This window comes from Zeus faber (assembly GCF_960531495.2).
Source record: "Zeus faber genome assembly, chromosome: 11".
NCBI classification, from domain to species: domain Eukaryota; kingdom Metazoa; phylum Chordata; class Actinopteri; order Zeiformes; family Zeidae; genus Zeus; species Zeus faber.
Window position 1 is genome coordinate 14,056,916 of NC_137205.1, and position 19,562 is coordinate 14,076,477.

The 19,562-nt window shown below is 46.4% G+C and overlaps 2 protein-coding genes across 3 annotated transcripts in view; both read right to left on the reverse strand.

Moving 5' to 3' along the window:
• Positions 1-62: 62 nt before the first annotated feature.
• Positions 63-8,198, reverse strand: coro1a (coronin, actin binding protein, 1A). Of its 2 annotated transcripts, none has more exons than XM_080009740.1 (11): positions 8,069-8,198; positions 6,422-6,625; positions 4,799-4,921; positions 4,550-4,679; positions 4,279-4,460; positions 4,034-4,153; positions 1,554-1,658; positions 1,250-1,395; positions 1,077-1,134; positions 768-983; positions 63-380 (listed from the first exon to the last, which is right to left on the reverse strand). In XM_080009740.1, exons 2-11 carry the CDS (start codon positions 6,617-6,619, stop codon positions 285-287), a joined length of 1,374 nt encoding a protein of 457 aa, XP_079865866.1. In that variant the 5' UTR covers positions 6,620-6,625; positions 8,069-8,198; the 3' UTR covers positions 63-284. The 2 variants fall into 2 exon arrangements, with proteins under 2 accessions (XP_079865866.1, XP_079865865.1); XM_080009739.1 differs by lacking the exon at positions 8,069-8,198 and adding an exon at positions 7,601-7,678.
• A 5,518-nt stretch (positions 8,199-13,716) lies between these two features.
• Positions 13,717-19,562, reverse strand: part of paqr4a (progestin and adipoQ receptor family member IVa) — a gene marked incomplete at both ends in the record, with an annotated part of 6,490 nt that continues 644 nt past the window's right edge. Inside the window, 2 exons of the mRNA XM_080008962.1 lie at positions 13,717-14,150; positions 17,238-17,456. Coding sequence (XP_079865088.1) covers positions 13,717-14,150; positions 17,238-17,456 — 653 coding nt within the window. The remainder of the gene's footprint in view (positions 14,151-17,237; positions 17,457-19,562) is intronic.

Consider the following 19,562-nt stretch of genomic DNA (forward strand, 5'->3'; position numbering starts at 1 on the left):
ATTTTGTGTTTCCTTTGAACTGCAAATTTGACAGAAAAAAAAGGCCACGCAGAGAGAACAGAAACGTTGAAAATAACGACAATATATTTCCATGTAAAAGCATATATTATAACATGTTTGGCTTTGGTGTTTGTCCAACGTACATTTTATTTCAAGCAAAAAATAAAATTTGGCACCTGAAGATTCATGGTACGAGTCCTCTATCTCTCTCTCTTTCTCTCTCTCTATCTCTCTCTCTCTCTCACTTTGCCTCTTTTACCAAATTAAACCTTAAAATAAAGACTCTAAAGATGCTTGCTCTCCAGCTGGCTCACACGCTCCATCAGCTCCTCCACAGCCCGTTTGAGCTGCTTCACCTCAGTCTGCAGGCAGTACACCTCCTGGGAAGAAGACAGAGAAACACAAGGATACATATATATACAATTTATAAATATATATATATAAATATTTTATATCATATAAATATTATAAAACAATAACATTTATTATATTGTCTTGTAATTTTTTTTTCCAAATTTTTTTAGAATTTATATTATAATAATATATAATGTAATAGGATTATATTATTCTAATTTTTTATCATTATTATAATACCTATGAAATATAAATATTTATAAATATAAAAATTATATTGATATTTCTAAATATGAATATAAATAAATATACCTATCGATGTATATTTAATAAATATGTATCGATAGAGATAATTATTTTATGTGATTACAGACAATGGGACAAAAACACAGAAACAAAGTCTTGATGCGTACCCCGCTGTTTTTCTGTGGGTTTCCCACGGAAGACGTCGTGGTCTTCAAGAGACTCTTGTGAACTTTGAACTCCTTGGCTTTGGTGGTGGTCACAAAGTCGTCTTTCAGGGAGATCAGCAGTGGCTGGCCGTCCTTGCCGCCGAACCATTCGTCGGCTTCGACCGACGGCTCCGGGCCGATAGTGTCCGGGTACAAATCCTCCTGGAAGAGATCGGACTGAACGCGCCGAGGTGGCAGTGAGTAAATCATCCAACACCATCCAACAACCTGTTTTTAGCAGTTGACTACAATTGAATTATGTGCAGATACCTTGCGGGGCACGGTCATGACAATGGGTTCACATTTCCTCTCGTGGAGCTTGTAGAATCTAAAGAAAAACAGGGATATTGTGTGAAAAAGTAACAATGGACAGGAGCGGGTAGTTCTCACATGATCCTAGATATATCGATGTTAATGATATGGAAATTGAGCTTGTTGAGTACCTGGCGATTTCACACTTGTTGACCTCCAGACCCCTCTTGGGCATGTACCCCATTCCCTTCTGGCTCTCCTTGCTGCTGTACATGGAGAGGTAGTGCACGTAGGGAGCTTCATCCGTCACTTCAAAGTAACGGATGCTGCTGTCCCCCTAAAATAGAAGGAGTGACATCAAGTCATTATTAATTGTTTGCTTGCGAGTATTTATGTGTATTTGTGTGTGTGTGTGTGTGTGTGTGTGTGTGTGTGTGTGTGTGTGTGTGCGTGCATGTGCGTGCGTGATTGTGTAGTAAGTGATTCCTTGGTTACCTTGCCACAGAGGTAGACGATCCCCGTGTCTGGGTCAAAGAACGGAAGCAGAACGCCGCTGCTGGTGTCCAGCTCCTGCAGGGTGAGCGGCTCCCCGAAGCTGCTCTGTGAAGACCAGACAATGTCTTACCATACCCAACTAAGCTGGTTTGACACAAAACAAATGAAACACAACAAAACAACAAACTTCTGTGGGTGCACGGGGGGCCACCCACCCTCCTTGCGATCTGATTGGTCACCCCGCGTTCCCCCCCAATGTTCGATGGCTCTTAGGCCCCGTTTACACCTGGCATTAACGCACGTCTCTGGTGATCCCATCTCCAAAGACGCACATAAACGCCAGGATGGGGGTGGTCGGGGTCACACCACATTCAGAGGTGGTCTGGGCCACCTGTGGCCACATTCTTTCAGCAGTCTAAATGTGTGTCCCGGGCCACATTGAAGGGCCGCCTACTCAACTGACATCATTTGCGTAAGCGGAAGAACGTACTGATTCGCGTGCCGACGGCGTCATAGTAAAGTCTGGTCGGGAAAGTCTCCACGTTACGGAAGTGCAGGATTTATTATTTACAAGTCAAGTATTTACACATAAACGTCCAGTTTTTACAAAATTAAGTCCTATAGCAAAGGAAAGCAACGGGTCACACAGGTTTTTTATTTTATTTCATTCCATCACGCCGTGATCGGGACGGTCCCTTAACTCATTTGTGTAAAAAACACCAATTTGGAACCAGCACGTCGGCACCGTGCAGGGCTGTCTGGAGGAGAGAAAAAAACCTCAAGTATGTTTTTCATTATCTATACAAGTAAGGAAACGTTTGCTTTTTTTTTTTCTTAATTGGAAAATGCAAACTGTCATCCCATTGGCTGATTTATTAAATCCCATTTTTAACTTCAGTTATGGCTTCCATGATGTAATATGGTTGCAGTATACTGCAGTTCAAAAAGTTGCACTAATTACTGATCAACAGTATTATTGTTGAGTATTACTGTTGCTGTTATTGTTCTCAATTTCACTGCTTACTACAGAGCTGAAGAGTATTGATTATCATTATTAAAAATAATTGTGATAAATATTGCAATATGTGAAAACTGACAGGGCTGTAAATCGTGTTATTCTTGCACAATACAGTGCACCAACTTAATCTGCCTGAGGCTACTGTTCTTGGCGAGCTTACATTGTTGATGATATAAACAAGGGGACATATCTATTAGAATTTGAATGTTGACAGTGCAAAATGAAAAGGTCATATGCACCTTCCTTACGAACTTAAATGGCTAATGTAGCCAACAAAAACACAATGGAGACATAAATACATTGTCTAACTGTACAATTTAACACAAGTAATTGTTTCCACTTAGTAGTCTAATGGTAGGGTCACGCCGCCTGGCGACAGGGCGCTCGGCTTCATCCAGCTGCACGAGGCGGAGCGACGAACGGCGATGAGCTGACAGCTTCACTACGAAAAGGAAAGTTGAGCAGGTTTTAACTTTATGCAAATGAAGGGGCGACAGCCCTAGGAAGGAAGACACGCTCTCAATGGGGCTGATCCTTGGAAAATGGACGTTTATGATTGGGCTCTTTATATTTTTTGTTTTTTAAGCTTCCCTTAAAGTATAGATAAAATAAAGAACATGTCATTTTATGTTTTTCCAATAAGGACAGTTCCTTATTATAAGGGACCGACAAGGTTATTTACATATTTTTTTCAAGAGGTTATTTATTTTGTGAAATAAACAGCTCCATCATTATAATTTTTAAAAGGTACACACAGACCCATCCATCTTTATAATATATATTTAATATAGAAAGGGAGAGAAGTTTGAAATGTTTGGTGTGCCCACAACACCCAGGCGATTTTGAGCCAACGCGCCCACAAAAGACCGGTGCACAGAACCACCGTCGCTGGCGGTGTGACCGTACAGGGACGGGACGAGAGCCACTGGCTTCACACTGCAGCCCCGTTGCCGACGGTGTGACACCGGCATAAATGTTGAAAGGAGAGGTCGGTGGCAGCCTTAATTTTTGTTCGTTTTTGGTGGCCTTCCCACAATTTAACTGTTGTTTCCCCCTGTGCCCCCCACCTGAATAATCTGGACCCACCCCTGCCAGGGGGGTCCCCAGTAGTAGCGTCGTTATGCCGTCGTTAAGCCCCTGATGTCTTTACATGCTAGCAACGCCCCTGGTCCCCAGCAAAGTTATTAGCACTTAAACTTCACCATTATCTGGCATTGGCACCGTTCGTGAATGTACAATAAAGACTGTTTTGATCCTAGTTTCACTGTTATCTCCCTAAATACGGTACAGCCACGTATGGAAGTTTGGACTAAATCAGATCTAACATTAAATATATTTTCAGATTGGGATCCTAGAGACTAAACCTTATCAAATGGGCTCTGTGGCCTGATGTGTATCAAACCGATGGTTCTTGATAATCCCTGGCATAATGTAACCCTTAAATGCATAACTGGACACTTACTGGGTCCCAGAGCGCCACCTGCCTCTCACTCATGCGGCTGAAGCCCGTGCTGAGGATCTTTCCTTCGGACACAAACACGGCCCTGACAGGCCTGGAGCCCTCGTGGGGCTTCTCCTTCTCCTGTTGGACACAGAGGCGGGGATGTGATTTGGACAATGGAAAGCGAAAACGGTGGCTCATATTGTTTCACAGTGTTTACATGGTATCAGGGTTTTAGGAACAGGACGGGGAATGGCTGAACTCACTGCTATGACGGTGCCCTTGCGCGGGTCCAGGACGCGCATGACCTTGTCCTTGCAGGAGGTGAGGATCCTGGAGCCATCCCTGTTCCAGCAGGCGCTGTAGATTAGATCGGTGTGGACGGTGTCAATCCTCACCATCGCCTCCCCACGCACCACATTCCATAGTATCACCATATTGTCGCAACCTGCAAAAGAAGAGTGATTAGACGATTCAAAATATGATGTTTGAATGAAGCGTCTGCCCGGTGGCGTGGGTCGACGGAGGGATCTTGACCTGCACTCATCAGGACGTTGTGGGCGGTGGGGTGCCAGCTCAGAATGCCAACACGTTTGGAGTGGCCCTCAAGCTTCACGACGGGATCCGTCAGCGACGTCGTCAGGCCACCATCGGGGATCTCCCAAATCTTGCAGATACACAGTCAACAACTCAGATGAGACACAACCTTATCTCCGTTTCGCACACACACACGTGGAATTGATTGACTGAAATCTGCGAGACCGTTCCCACGGTATTAGGACGTACCATGACGCTGCAGTCCTCAGAGCTGCTGGCGATGATGTTGTCATTGTGGGGACAAAACTCGATGTCTAGAACAGGTCCCGTGTGGCCGCACACGGTGGGGTAGGTCATGTCAATACGGCCGGACTGTGGGCAGACACATTTTTAAAGAGCCGCGCATGAAATTAAACATTGCCAACTCAAAGCTTAAACATGAACACATGAACACAAACATGAACTCTGGCACCAGGAACCGACAGCAAGTGTTTCCAGAGTTCCACACTCAAAATCCAACGGTAAAGTGCCACGATGGAAAAAAATAAAGAGGAGAGGAGGAAAAGAGCAAGGTTAACTTTTGCGAGGAGGAAGGAAGTTGATAGTCAGCTGATATGAACTGCACAGCGTCGCCTTCAATTAGTCCTTAAATGTCTGTTTACTGGGTTAGAAAGGGGATGTCTTCCGTGGTGCTCGGAGGCTCTGATCCCGCCCTTTCCTTCTGATCCCGGAATTATTCTCACCAGCCCTGCTTTTCGAGAGGGTGTTGCCGACACTCCACTGACACATATAAAGGCGCGTTTAAATCTGAAAATTTCATTTGGCTTTCACACATGATCCTCCCTGATCGACGGCTGTGGAACCTTCTAATGCTGTGGGGCCTTGTGGCGCTTCCTTGAGGAACCAAACAAGCTCAACAGATCACTTCCACAACAAATTTATCGCCAAGGATCCCGCCGATAAATTCAAACTTTATGACCTTAGACATAAAATGCGATGAAGAGGTTACACAATCACAAAAATAAAGCAGTCCGCACAAATGGCGGCTCAGCCTGCGCCGCTTAGGCCACATCCTGCACGAGCTGCGATCTGGCACTGCAGCGCTCCTAATATGGATAAAAGCTCAAAGCTGCAGCGGCTGACGTGTGACACCCGTCGAAGTCGGCGCAAAACTTCCTTTTTCGGTGAGCTACTACTTCAGCTTGGCAATATTCAAATTCAAGCGGTCAAATATACGAACGTACACATCTGCCGGTTGCAAAGATTCCTGGCTAGATAAATGGTTTTCTTCACTCAGGGCGTTGTCTTGTTGAGATTAGAATGGGGTTTTTTTCCCCTGACAATACACACACTAATTAAAACAGGAACTGTTAAAAAATATCATCAGTCAGGGGTTTCTCTCTAACTTCAAGACTCTTCGCAGTTCATTTCAGTATTAAGGTGTATTGTTCCATTGTTTTTTGAGATATGATAAGTGAAATTATATGATCAATAAGGAATTTCCTAAGTGACCGCCCAACATTTTCATCTAACATAACTCACAATGGACAGTGCAATATTTGTCATAAGTAATAAAGTAATAAAGTGTCGAGTGGCAGCATGGGTATAAACCATATCTCCATAATCAAATACATGCATTATAGTGTATTGTAAGATTTCTTTCTGTTTTCAAAAGCTATTTCTCAGATTTTTTGTTAATTGAATTTCATCACTGTGAGGAGCGTGCATGGCAAAGGAGAGATTATTTAGGGCGACCTTTTTGAGTGTTTCACTTTACATACATCCCATAAACCTCTGGCGGTATTTAGAAGGTTTCGGTGTGCTTTGGCTTTCGTCAGCCGACCCCACTGCCACGGCTTGGCCGAGACCCACCTTGCTGAGGGGAAGCACGATGAAGGACCCTCCCCCGCTGGCGTCCACGATCATGGCCACGAACTTGGGGTTGACTGAGCAGAAGTTGCTGTCCCACGTCATCTGGGAGATGCGGATGTCGTCGTAGCACTGGTCCGCCTTCACCGCCTGTCCAAAGACATGCCGGAACTTGCTGCTCCTCACAACCTTCCTGGACATTGTGAACTGGCGGAGGAGGGGTTTGGGGTAAGGGGATTGATGGAGAACAGGGGGATAGAAACACAGAGGGAATGTCAGGTCTTCCAAGCGGGGGCGGTGCAGTTGTGACCAAATCAAACGTCATTGTCCTTAATAATGAGTGAGGGAGTGAGTGAGTTGGCTGGAAGGTCTGGACTCGGTGTTCTCTAAACAGTGGATACAAATGCACAGAAGGAGTCACAGAAAAGACTCTTGTTTGTCGTTTTAAATTAAAACATTGACCGTTTTTTGGTTGTAAAGTGCATTTTGTTTCCCCTGCTAAAGTTTGACTCTTCATTTCGACTTTCGACTTCAAGACCGATTAACCGCGCACATAGTAAAGTTCCAGACTCCCCCAGCTGTAGAAAGAGAGACAATGGAAGAAAGCCGTGAAAAGGGGAAGAGAGAACGCTTTCACAACCACTTCCCCATCCCCTCGTCTGGGACCGTCCCCCTCCAGCCTTCTCCACGTCTCAGCCCTCAGCGGCTCTGCGGATTGGGTTTATATTGTTGACAATTTCGTCGATGCGTGCACAAACACACCGATGCAAATCTAACGCATTGTTCAGTATCACCTCCACCCTGTTAAAGCATACATTGAAGTGCACATGCTGCAGAGCTGCTTTAAGCCAAAAAAAGCGCAAAAAGAAGAGAGATACGTTGGGGAGCTGGAGCAGCAGTTACACCACATCCTCCGGAGCTACAAAACCAACATCTTTCCCCACACATCCGCTCTCTCACTCAGTCTTATTCTCAGTCTATTTAACTAAGCTGTATTAAGATTCAGAATTGCAGAAATGACAGAATTAAATGCCTTGCCCTACCTTCAGCCGGGATTTTTTTTTTTTATCACTAATTTAGGCTTTAGGTTGATTTAAGCTCTGTTTCCCAACAAAACATGATCCTGACATTAAATTGTCAGCATGCAAACAATCAAATAGAATCAAAAAAGGTTACATTTACCTCCATTTTTGGATTCAACTTTCCTCAAAAAACACAAAGCCTTGCCCCAGCTCGGACTGAAAAACACATACTTTCCGCTGTTGCATGTGCATCACAAGACCCCATTAGCCGCCCTGCCCTAATTTAATAATCCTTGATAGAGCGAGCCTTAATTTTATCAGTGGCCTTAATGCACATCACTAATCAATCCGTCTCTCTCTCTCTCTCGTTCTTTTCCCCCCTCTCATTGGAAGACCTACCTGCAACAGTAAAGCAAATAAAGATTTTGTTTTGGTTTATGTACAAGCAAAAAGAGGACTGAAATGAATGTTTAATGGTTGCAACTGTTGTTAAACATTTTAGTTCGAGGGCCGAAAACTCATCCTTGATATTCAGCTTGAAATTATATATTACATTTAGCCTTCAGTCATTATATCCCTGATGCAATGTGAATGCAGGATGACAGGAGAGTGGTGTTGTAGGCCCTACCTGCGAGTTGCGTTGGGACGGTCCGGCTTGAGGAGGTTCAGTAGCGCAGCCAGCACCCAGCCACCAGAATGAGGACTCGAGAGTAGATAAGTTTCAAGCAGATCTCAACATGAGATGGAGGAAGTTGAAGTTGAAGTTGCATATGGTGGAGGTGGAAATGGGAGGCGTCATCTTTTTTGAAATTTGAATTACTGAGCCTGAGAGGCCCGCCGATGGGAAGATGTACGTATATAAACGTCACGCTTGAGGAAATAAGTGCATATGTGCATGTGAGTGCATATGTGCATGCGTGTGCCATTAAAAGGCGTCAAACTTTGCACGGGCATCCCCACCTCTGAAATGTCAAGTCATTTTGATTAAGCTAAAATTGAATGCCTACATAAATCGGACCTCATTTACCAAGTTGCTGCCAAAATGTGTTCCTCACTGAAGTGCAGAGGTCACATGGAGGATGGGGTCGATGCTCCTGCTGTTTATTGCCTTCAATTTAAGGCAACCGTTTCATAGAGTACAAGCGTCGTAAAAAGGGTTTCAACTGTATGAAAGCTTGTAAAAGCACTAGATAAATGCAAGAAATCAATAATATCAAAAGGCAGTTTCAAAGAAAAAAACACAAACTTCACCACAGCATCTTGAAAGAAATGTCAAAAGTGCGAATAAAGCATGTCTGGAGTCTTTTTTTTATTTATTTTTTTTAGAAATATAGACTTCAGTTTATTGCACAATCATTGCTGGAGACTTGGGAGAGATCAAGACCGGGGCCTGTCTGTTACACAGCACACCAACGTCAGACAGACATGTGGACAGGATACAGGAACAGAACAGAGCGTCTGTGTGTGTGCGTGTGTGTGCGTGTGTGCGTGTGTGCGTGTGTGCGTGTGTGTGTGTGTGTGTGTGTGTGTGTGGCGACGCAGACTGGACAATGAGGCACACTGGGGATGCAAATCAGCATCACCATCCTGTCAGCACATAATGAGAAAGTATGGTTTCAATTAAATAATTACATATTCCATGCTTTGCTGTACGCGCGCCGCAAGGCTGCTCCTACAATCACGTGTACATAAGCGGTTCGCACGCATTCATTATTTTCTCATGCCGCCTCTTCCCTCCACCGCACACGCCAACGATTTGACCATCAGCCTGAATCAAACGCATAGTTCTCCGGGATGACCAGGTCGGTGACAGTACATGGCAGCACCACCAGGTGGCGCTGAAGACAGACTCGTCCGTGTAGAAAGTAAAAAGCCATGGCAGCGGAGGCTGATAAACAGACGCACCCTCCAGAAAGCTCCCTCCATCCTCAGGGAAGGGGGAATGGTCTTGTTATCTGTACATGTTCGACATTTGTCACCATCAGTGCCAATTTCTCCCAGAATAACAGTAGCGGTAATTGTCGGCATATAACAACAGTATCGACAGTTAATCTGTTATAAATAGTTAATAAACAGGCTATCCGGCAGCTGTTTATTTGATTTAAAAAATGATTTGTTAGCAACGTTTTCATTCAGTCGTGTATTTTTTTTTGTTTCATTTTTTTATTTTTTATTTTTTTATTTAATCGCTTAACATACAGATACTGACGGAGCCCAATCGCGCCGGCCTAGTTCCACTTTGTGGAACCACGTTGCTTGGAGACAGTTCCCACTCTGCCATAGCCCATTCTTCGGTTTGAACCCCACTCCCCACCCCGTCACCCTGGTCCCAGCTTCCCCTATCCCTTATTCCAGCACGCCCCAATGCAGCCTTGTTATTCCAGTGCAACCCACCCCTCCCTCGCCCCAAGCCGACGGCTTTAGTTCATTCCCACCACCTTTTTTTTTTTTTTTTACCCGCCAGGGGACAAATAGGCGTAAGAGGCGAGTGTCTGAGAGCCGTCGTTCCAGACAGCGGAGGCCGGGCCCCGGATGGTACAGCTGCTGCTATGGCACCCTGAGAATGACAGACCCGGGATGGAGAGAGGTGGAGCTCGCCTACCGCCCCCGCCCCCACCACCACCACCACCACCACCACCACTGTTTTTCCCCTCCCCTCCCCTCCTCCATCCGCTCTAGTGATACATATTTGCATCTGATAATGCATAGATAACCAGTTGTAGTCAAGAGGTACAGTATTCACATGCCTGGGAAGTTCCACACAATGGTCACGAATGTCGTTCCCGGAAAGAACAAAACGGGGTTACGGATCATTTCCCACGCAACCCAATGATGGCACTGAAAATTATTCCAGCTTTGTCTTTATCTTGCCCGCGTTGTTCCGCATACAGTAGATGTAAATATAGATGACTAAATATTCCTCAAATGCACAGTACCAAGGCTTGGTCTGCTTCCCTTTAAATGTCCTAACCCCCCTCTCAGACAGCAGAGGCTAATGTGTTATGTATTACTAGTTCTTAAGATTTCCTCATACTTAACATACTGTATCAAAAAATGTACCAGAGCATAGTTTACACTGTATGTATATATAACCATTTACGTACCTATTTACAGTATTTATATTGGACTTTAAATAAGTTTTACTACTATGTTTCACTTTGATCCAAAGCCCTTTTTAAAAATAAACAAAAACAATAAACAGTGCAGTTTATTGGAAAGAGATGCATTGCCCTCGTTCTGTGACGCCCACCCCGCCGCCTCGGATTAATCACTTTCCTTTGCCCTACAGCGTGTACATAAACATCTCCTCGGATGAGTGACGTGACGTGTGAGCGGGAAGGCGAGGCAGAAGTCTGAGCTACGATCATGCATTGGTTTTGCCTCGGCTTTTACATCCGACCGTGGTTATATAAGAGGGGGATGAGGGAAGAGGTGAGTGAGAGAAGAAGGTGGACGAGAGACGCACTCATTAGTGGGGTTGGGGATCTAGCTCTATGGCAGGAGGCTCGTCTCTGAGTGTGTGTGAAAGTGTGTGTGCGTGCGTGCGTGTGTGCGTGCGTGCGTGTTTGTGCGTACGTGTGAGCCTGTATGTGTGTGTGTGTGTGTTTTTTACTATACTTGTGAGGACCGGTCTCCAAAACTGATTATTTTTTGATGTAGAAGTGCACCAGAAACATGGGTCCTCACTTACACACTTAAGTGTATTTACTCGGACCTCACTATGATACCAGTAATAGAATGTGTGTGTGTGTGTGTGTGTGTGTGTGTGTGTGTGTGTGTGTGTGTGTGTGTGTGTGTGTGTGTGTGTGTGTGTGTGTGTGTGTGCCTGCGTGCGTGCGTGGGTGAGTGTGTGTGAATGAGAGAGAGATCGTGGGCAAATTACTCCTCACCTAAACATGAGTCAGAGTGCGAATACACTACGCCTCAGACCTCCGCACTTCAGGGAGCGGCTGGGTGAGCAGGTTTGACTGCGTAGAAACACAAGTGTCAGGCTTTAAAGATCCAGCTTTGAGAGACAATACTGCACGGGGTACGGTAACCTGGCCAAAAAATACTGATAATAATAAACAACCAACTAACATATTGATGTAAACCAAAAAGTAAACAGCGCTCAGCACTCAGCAAAGCGGCCGGTAACACAAATGCAGCACAGACAAAGAACGTTTGAGTTAAGACACCCCAAACACACAAAGGCGCTCTGAATTATACATGAAGCGGAGGCGATGGGTTCATTCCTGCCAAGTTAGGAGAGTTAAGCAAAACGCTACACCACTTTTTTTTTCTTTTTCTGTTTTTTTTTTGGTTTGTTTTTTAAACAGCCTAGGTGCATAAACTACCGCCGGCCAGATTGGAGAAAAAGTGCAACTCGGGCAGGACGACGGTCAAACGCCTGTTTCGCTGCAGTGCGTCGAGCCGCGCAATCAAAAATTCAAAGTTAAAGTTTGGGAACCATCGTATTCCGGGGGGAGGATCTCCAAACATCTTACAGACAGACCCGCTGTGTCCTGATCACTTCTCCTTCTCCTGTGCCATCAATGTAAGTAAACGTGCAAATGCAGAGGACCCTTTTTCCATGGTAGATCCAGATGGACGGTTAATAACAAAAATGACACCATCAAAATGCGGCTTTGACAAGTAAATCGATTTACAGGCCGTTGAGAATTTCCTATAGTTTACACGGAATACTCATAGTAGAAAGTATAAAGTTATCACAAAATAAATCCCTTTTAGATAGTGCTCCAATTAAGGAAGAGAGAACAACCTTTTCAACTAACTCTACTTTGTATCTGCGGCAAAACGCAATGCAATGCAATGCTACACATCTCCGTGTGTAGAACAAAATATCAGTTGTAAATTTAAATATAGCCTTCGGTTTCATGTACACCTACGGTAAATGCCTGGTAACAACTTATATGTTCACTCATTTAAAATTGTAGACAATGAGATTATTAAAACAATACACTTTTTTGTTAGAATTCCAGGTATCAAAAGAATATAAACCATTCGTATGTCGACCCAAAGAGTTGTTCATAATTAGGAAGAATTGTAAACACGGGAACAGTATTTTGTTTGCTCCTCCTCAAAAATGCCTTGAATAAGTTGGCACTGTGTTCAGGTGCAAAAAGGCCGATAACACTGTGATCCGGGTAACTATGATCCAAGTCCACCGAAGGACGGAAAACACACCATGGACGCCCGAGCACGCCCAGGAATGAACCCCCTCGCCCCGTTTCCAATTCATCCTCATCAAACTAGAGGAAGGGCGAATAATACGGGCACATTGAGGCGTGGACAGGACAAACCGTGGAGGAAAGGACAATTAATCCTGGTTTAAATAAATATAAATAACTCAAGTAGATCCCTGGGACTCTCAGCAAGTCTAGGAGTGTGTTGTGCATTGCGACTGGTATGTAGCAGTAAAATAAAGGTGTGTGTGTGTGTGTGTGTGTGTGTGTGTGTGTGTGTGTGTGTGTGTGTGTGTGTGTGTGTGTGTGTGTGCTGCATAGGTAGCAGGAGTGGCATCTGTGGTACTTCCTGTTCACTGGGACGGTGCTTTTTCTACATGGTCAGGTGAAGGATTTTGTCCTATACTATATCCTAAATACCTCAATAAAAAACATAAAATAATAAAACTTGTTAGTAAAATTAAAAACCTGCTGTAAAAGCTGTAAAACTCACCTACTACGGAGTGTTTATGTGTGCTTGGTTTTGTTGTGAGTGAGCGTGTGTACCCACTGTTTGTGGCAAGTTAGCGAAAGGAAATATGAAATCTCTTTGTGTGCTACTTGACATGCCATCCCCAAACCTGCCACACACACACACACACACACACACACACACACACACACACACACACACACACACACACACACACACACACACACACACACACACAATGGGATGGACACAGATATGAACATTCTAAGTCTGAGCACACACGGTAGGCATGTGCATATACAGTACAACACATCGTTACTTTCATCAGTGCATGGTTTTTAGGAATACGGCAGTGCACCCCCCCACCCCCCCATAACCCCAGCTCTTACCTCTCCAAACAGCGGGTAAGCTGGGCGGTAACAGTCCCAGTGGTACCGCCCCCCCCCCCCCACCCCCCACCCCCCACCCCAGGGGGTCTTTTTAAAATCCATTCGGCTTGCGTTTGGACGGGACGGTGTGTGTGTGTGTGTGTGTGTATGTGTGTGTGTGTGTGTGTGTGTGTGTCTGTGTGTGTGTGTGTGTGTGTGTGTGTGTGTGTGTGTGTGTGTGGAGGCGGGGTCAGTCCGACGGACAGTGGTAGCTGTTGATCCACAGCAGGTCGTCCAGCACGCCCCAGTGCAGGTAGAGGATTGAGCCCACCACCAGCACGTGCATGATCTGGTGGCTGTTACACCAGTAGTCGAAGAGGCCGGGGCGGAATCGCTCGGGGATGCGCGTGATGTTGATGATCCCGCCCAGCACGGCCAGCGTGTCCATGGTGAGGAAGTGGCGGAGCGAGGTGGGGCTGCCACCGCCCACGCCCGCCCAGCGCAGCAGGAAGAAGGAGAAGCGGAACATGGCCTGCCAGGCGAAGGAGCGCAGGCGCCGCACGCTGCTGCGCGCCGTGACGGCGCAGTAGATGGCGTAGCTGGAGAGCAGGATGTAGAGCAGCAACGCCACCGTGCGTGTGAAGGGGTAGCACAGCAGCGTGCTGTACACAATGGGCAGCGCACCTGCCACCAAAAAGAAACAAAGAAGCATTTAACACTCTGCCTCAATTTTGGGCATGATCTCGCAAATTAATTCAATATCGTATTATTTGCTATTGTTTAGATGATTCAAGATACGATCCTATCCCAATATACTGACAATTTATAAAATTAAAATTTCTACCAACTTTTCAGTATTCCATGTTCCTGATGTGCATTACCAAAATATTTCATGCCACGAATTGAGTGTCGTACAGAAATTAAATATTTCAATTAATTTGTGTCTAATGTGGGTGGTGTGGGGATGGTGTGGTTTGAGCAGCCACACCTGTCCTCTCGGTAATTGGGGCCCAGGTCCAGTGTGGCTGTATACCTGTTGCTCGTTGATTGGTCTAATGAGCAACAGGTAAAACCCCCATTCCCCCACACTCACAGGAAGAGGGGCCCTTGTCATGACACGGTGTCCATCTGCTATAGGGCTTGTTCCACCAACCCACTCTCTCCAATAAACTTGTATTTTCTACCCCGTTGTCTGTGTGTCTGTGCCGGAGTTCCCCTGAAAACACCACTCTGTGGCGTGTGGCGTGTGGCAGGCGAAACTGCCACACTGGCGCCCGAACAGGAACTCTCCGGCACGGGGAAGGGACACAGAAGGGCCGTCTGAAGAAGGCCTGGAGCCACCAGCGGTCAACAGGCGGGCTTAGCACCAACCTTCTCCCCCGACTGCCAGCGGCAGCTCCCAGGGGGTCCAGAGGAGGACCTGGGGAGAAGCAGCCGCAGAGACCACCACGGGTAACCGCTTGCAGCGAGCTGCTCCATCCGGCAGCCACCGCCAGGACCAACCAGCAGCCCAGCAGCCAGGCCACTCCTCCAAGTAGTCCCTGCAACACGGGGAAGGGACACAGAATGGCCGTCTGAAGAAGGCCTGGAGCCACCAGCAGGTCAACGGGCGGCCCCAGGACCAACCTTCTCTCGACTGGCAGTGGCAGCTCCCAGGGGGTCCAGAGGAGGACCTGGGGAGAAGCAGCCGCAGAGACCACCACGGGTAACCGCTTGCAGCTAGCTGCTCCATCCAGCAGCCGCCGCCAGGACCATCCAGCAGCCCAGCAGCCAGGCCACTCCTCCAAGTAGCCCCTGCAACAGCCAAGCCCGGCCATGCTCCAGAAGGGAGGAGGGGAGTCTGTCGTCACCGTGGGGGAAGGTCACCAGGTATTCAGAGTCCAGTCTTATAATATTTTAAGGCATTGTAATCCTGTGTCAGAGTCTGTAGTTTTAGGTATAGTAACCCTTGCAGGACAAGCTCTCCCAGCTGAGCGTGCCTGACTCCACCTGCAGGTGGATCACAGACTTGCTGTCTGACGGAAGGCAGCATGTGAAGCTGGGAAAACTATTCCCTGGCTCCCCGACCATCAGCACTGGTTCACCTCAAGACTTTCTCCTCTGCTCTTCTCCCTGTACACCAACAGCTGCCACCAGTCTGTCAAGCTCCTGAAATTTGAGGACGATACCACCCTCACTGGGCTCATCTCTGGTGAGGATGAGTCCGCCTACAGGTGGAAGCTTGACCGTCTGGTGACCTGGTGCAGCCAGAACAACCTGGAGCTCCACGCTCTGAAGACAGCAGAGATGGTTGTGGACTTCAGGAAGAAGGCAGCCCCACTCACCCCAATCACCCTGTGTGACTCCCAGTGGACACTGTGGAGTCCTGACGCTTCCTGGGAACCATCATCTCCCAGGACCTCAAGTGGGAGCTCCAGCTCCATCGTCAAGAAAGCCCAGCAGAGGACGTACTTCCTGCGGCAGCTATGGAAGTTCAACCTGCCAGAGGCGATGATGGTGCACTGCTACACCTCCATCATTGAGTCCTTCCCCACCTCCTTCATCACCATCTGGTACACTGCTGAAACCACCAAGGACAAGGGCAGACTGCAGCGTGTCATTCGCTCTGCTGAGAAGGTGATTGGCTGCAATCTGCCATCTCTCCAGGACCTGCACGCCTCCAGGACCCCGAGGCGTGCAGGTCATTTTTTTGCACATCCCTGCACTACTGTTCAGTTTTTTCACTTGAAAAATATATATATATATTGAACATATTGCACACATTGTTTATTCTCTATGTTATATGTAACAAATTCCTTGTGTGAAAACTTACTTGGCGAATAAAGTGATTCTGATTCTGATTCCTGTGTCAGAGTCTGAATTTGAGGTATGGGAACCCTGTGTCAGAGTCCAGGCATTGTTTTTCTTTTCTTTTTTTCTCTGCTTGGGGGGTAAGCTTCGGCCAGGGATTCTCTTCTCCCTGGCCTCAGTTTGGTGTCGGGGGTATGTGGTGCGGACATGGTGTGGTTTGAGCAGCCACAACTGTCCTAGGTCTAGGTAATTGGGGCCCAGGATCAGTGTGGATGTATACCTGTTGCGCGTTGATTCGTTTAAATGAGGAACAGGTAAAACCCCCATCCCCACACACACACAGGAAGAGGCACCCTTGTCGTGACATGCTGTCCATCTGCTCCAGGGCTTGTTCCATCTAGCCCACTCTCTCCAATAAACTTGTGTTTTCTACCCCGTCGTCCGTGTCTCCGTGCCGAAGGTCCCTGGAAACACCACTTGGGTGGCGTTTGGCAGGCGAGACTGCCACAAGGTGGTATTAAATTTAAGCAGCAAATAGATGCGTAATTGAGTATGAGTAGCGACTTTTTTTCTTTTTAACTCAGCCCTATCTAATGCTGAATTTCATAAAGATATCCAATTTCGAAGATCAAATAATCCAAAATATTTGTGTAAAATTTAGCTTGCTGGTTTTGGTGGGTTCGACTTTGCAACGAATGACAAATCTATGAACTCATACTAAACATAGACATTAGGGCCATGGCCATCATGACATTTTAGTTTGTTTAGTAGGGTTAATTGTCAATCTGTTAATTGCGATTTATGTTTCTTTTATGCCACTATAAATGTTTAATAACACATCTAACTAAGGAAGAAAAGCCTTGAATATTGGAACATCAAAACATTGGTTGGCCAGTTAATTTGCCTCAACCTGAATGACAAAAACTTTCTATTTATTGGCTCAAAATTCCCACAACATTTCTGATCCATTCCAGCACATACCCAGTGTGTTGATCATGCAGATCCCACACATGTCGAGCTTGAGCAGGGTGTGGTAGACGGGCTCCCCGCCCTCGTGGTTCATGAAGAGGTGGTAGAGCACAGAGCCCAGCTGAGGGGAGAGGCAGGCCAGGAAGTGAACCACGCCCAGCCAGGTGACGCTGATCTGAGACCAGGGGATGTTAAGAGGCAGCAGCACCAGGAAGCAGACCAGCGGGATGCCTGGAGAGAGAGAGAGAGAGAGAGAGAGAGAGAGAAAATCAGGCTGTCTGTTTAAAGAGAAAATGGAATTTCTTCCAGACATCTGTTCTGAAGGGTGTGCTTCGGCTTATTATGCTATTTCTCAACCCAGGCCTTATGTAAATGTCGGTTCCCATAATTTTAAACTGCTCACAACAAGGCTTTACCACTGAGAAACCTCCACTCTGCTGCAACTTCTCATCGAGACGCGTATGCATTAAAAAACGTGTTTAAATCTCCTTTTTGATAATAAGAAACTTGAATTATAGGCACGTGTCGACAGCATTTTTTTTAAAACATGTTCAGAATAATGTTGCCAGTAGGAAGTACTGTAGCAGGGTGCCAACAGGAGGTGACGCAACTTCCTGTTTCTAGTCTATTGTATAAGTGTGATTATGGCGCAAAGAGTCAATAAATCCCAGAAGAACATACATTTTTTCAGTCTCATTAAGGAAAATACGTTTTAACACTTTTTTAGGCTTAAACTTTTGCCCCCTCGTACTGCTTTGAAGCACAGTGAGAAGCTGCAGCAGAGCGGTAGGTTCGCCAGTAGTAAAGCATTCAGCGTGGTTGGTTGAGATTGATAAATAAAATGAACGCTAAAATATTATGTCCAGCTTTTGTGAGGACAGAACTTGCCTTAGATGCGGCTTGTGGCCAAAATGCAAACGCTCACAGAGGGTTAATGTATATTGTAGCTGCTGCTGTTTTGCTATGGGAAGGCGATTACTGCTTGGTGAGCAAAATATGGTCCTTGAAATCTGATCTACACACACACACACACACATCATTACAATTTATCACTCCCCCACACACACAGACGCATACACATATCTGACCTGTGTCCTCCCTTCTGCAAACTCTGCCTTTCCCAATGTCACCCCCCCCCCCACACCAACCAGGTGATACTGCTCATACCATCGAACACATCTATTTTAAGTGTGTGATCTGCACTACTGTCCAACCCCTAACCCCCCTATCCACTCCCCCACTGACTCCTTCCTTCTTTCTCTGTAGTGAAAAGTTAAAATGTCTTTGATAGCTTCAAGTGATATTTGGGTAGGTGATTGATCAGTCTGGGTGGTGGTGTGCTGGGGCAGCAGTGTCCACGAGGGTGGGGCAAAGAGGCTGAACAAGCTTTAAAGAAAGCTGCTTCTGTCCTCTGTGTCGCCCTGGACTCCACCTATGGAGGAGGGGGCTAACGGGAAGATGAGTGTCAAACTCCTGGACATCATGGACCATCCCTCGCACCCTCTAAGACTGTACAACGCCTCCTGACCTGGGTGACCAGGTCATGGTCTGATGTTAAAACACATCTCTTCAAAACAAAACGACATAAATCATATTGTTATAACCATTCTGTTTTCCACTCCGGTACACAGAGTAAATGAAGAGCTTTTATTATGTAAATCCACTGATCAGCCACAACATTAAAACCACTGACAGGCGAAGTGAATAACACTGATCCTCTCGTTCCAATGGCACCTGTCAAGGGGTGGGATATATTAGGCAGCAAGTAAACAGTCAGTTGTTGAAGAAAAAGAGTCTCAAGCAGGAAAAATGGGCAAGCGTGAGGATCTGAGCGACTTTGACAAGGGTCAAATTGTGATGGCTGGACGAGTGGGTAAGAGCATCTCCAAAACGGCAGGTCTTGTGGGGTGTTCCCAGTATGCAGTGGTTAGTACCTACCAAAAGTGATCCAAGGAAGGACAACCGGTGAACCAACAACAGGGTCACGGACGCCCATGGCCTCATTGATGCGCGTGGGGAGCAAAGTCTAGCCTGTCTGGTCTGATCCCGCAGAAGAGCTGCTGTAGCACAAATTACTGAAAAAGTAAACGCTGGCTGACCTCTGTCTGACCCCATGCTGACCCCTGTCCACCGCCGTAAGTGCCTACAATGGGCATGTGAGGGTCAGAACTGGACCATGGAGCAATGGAAGAAGGTGGCCTGGTCTGATGAATCACATTATGCAGATCGCCGGGGTTAGGGTCCGACCCGATCGAGCATCTGTAGGATGTGCTGGAACAACAAGCCTGCTCCATGGGGGCCCCACCTCACAACTTACAGGACTTGTGGCCAGATATC

What these genes read in the sequence shown, in the direction of transcription:
- coro1a (XM_080009739.1), bottom strand. An exon ending in TCGTCTACCTCTGTGGCAAG is followed by an intron (nt 1,396 to 1,553) that starts GTAACCAAGGAA and finishes CTTCTATTTTAG; the next exon opens with GGGGACAGCAGCATCCGTTA. An exon ending in TCATGACCGTGCCCCGCAAG is followed by an intron (nt 984 to 1,076) that starts GTATCTGCACAT and finishes CGGCGCGTTCAG; the next exon opens with TCCGATCTCTTCCAGGAGGA.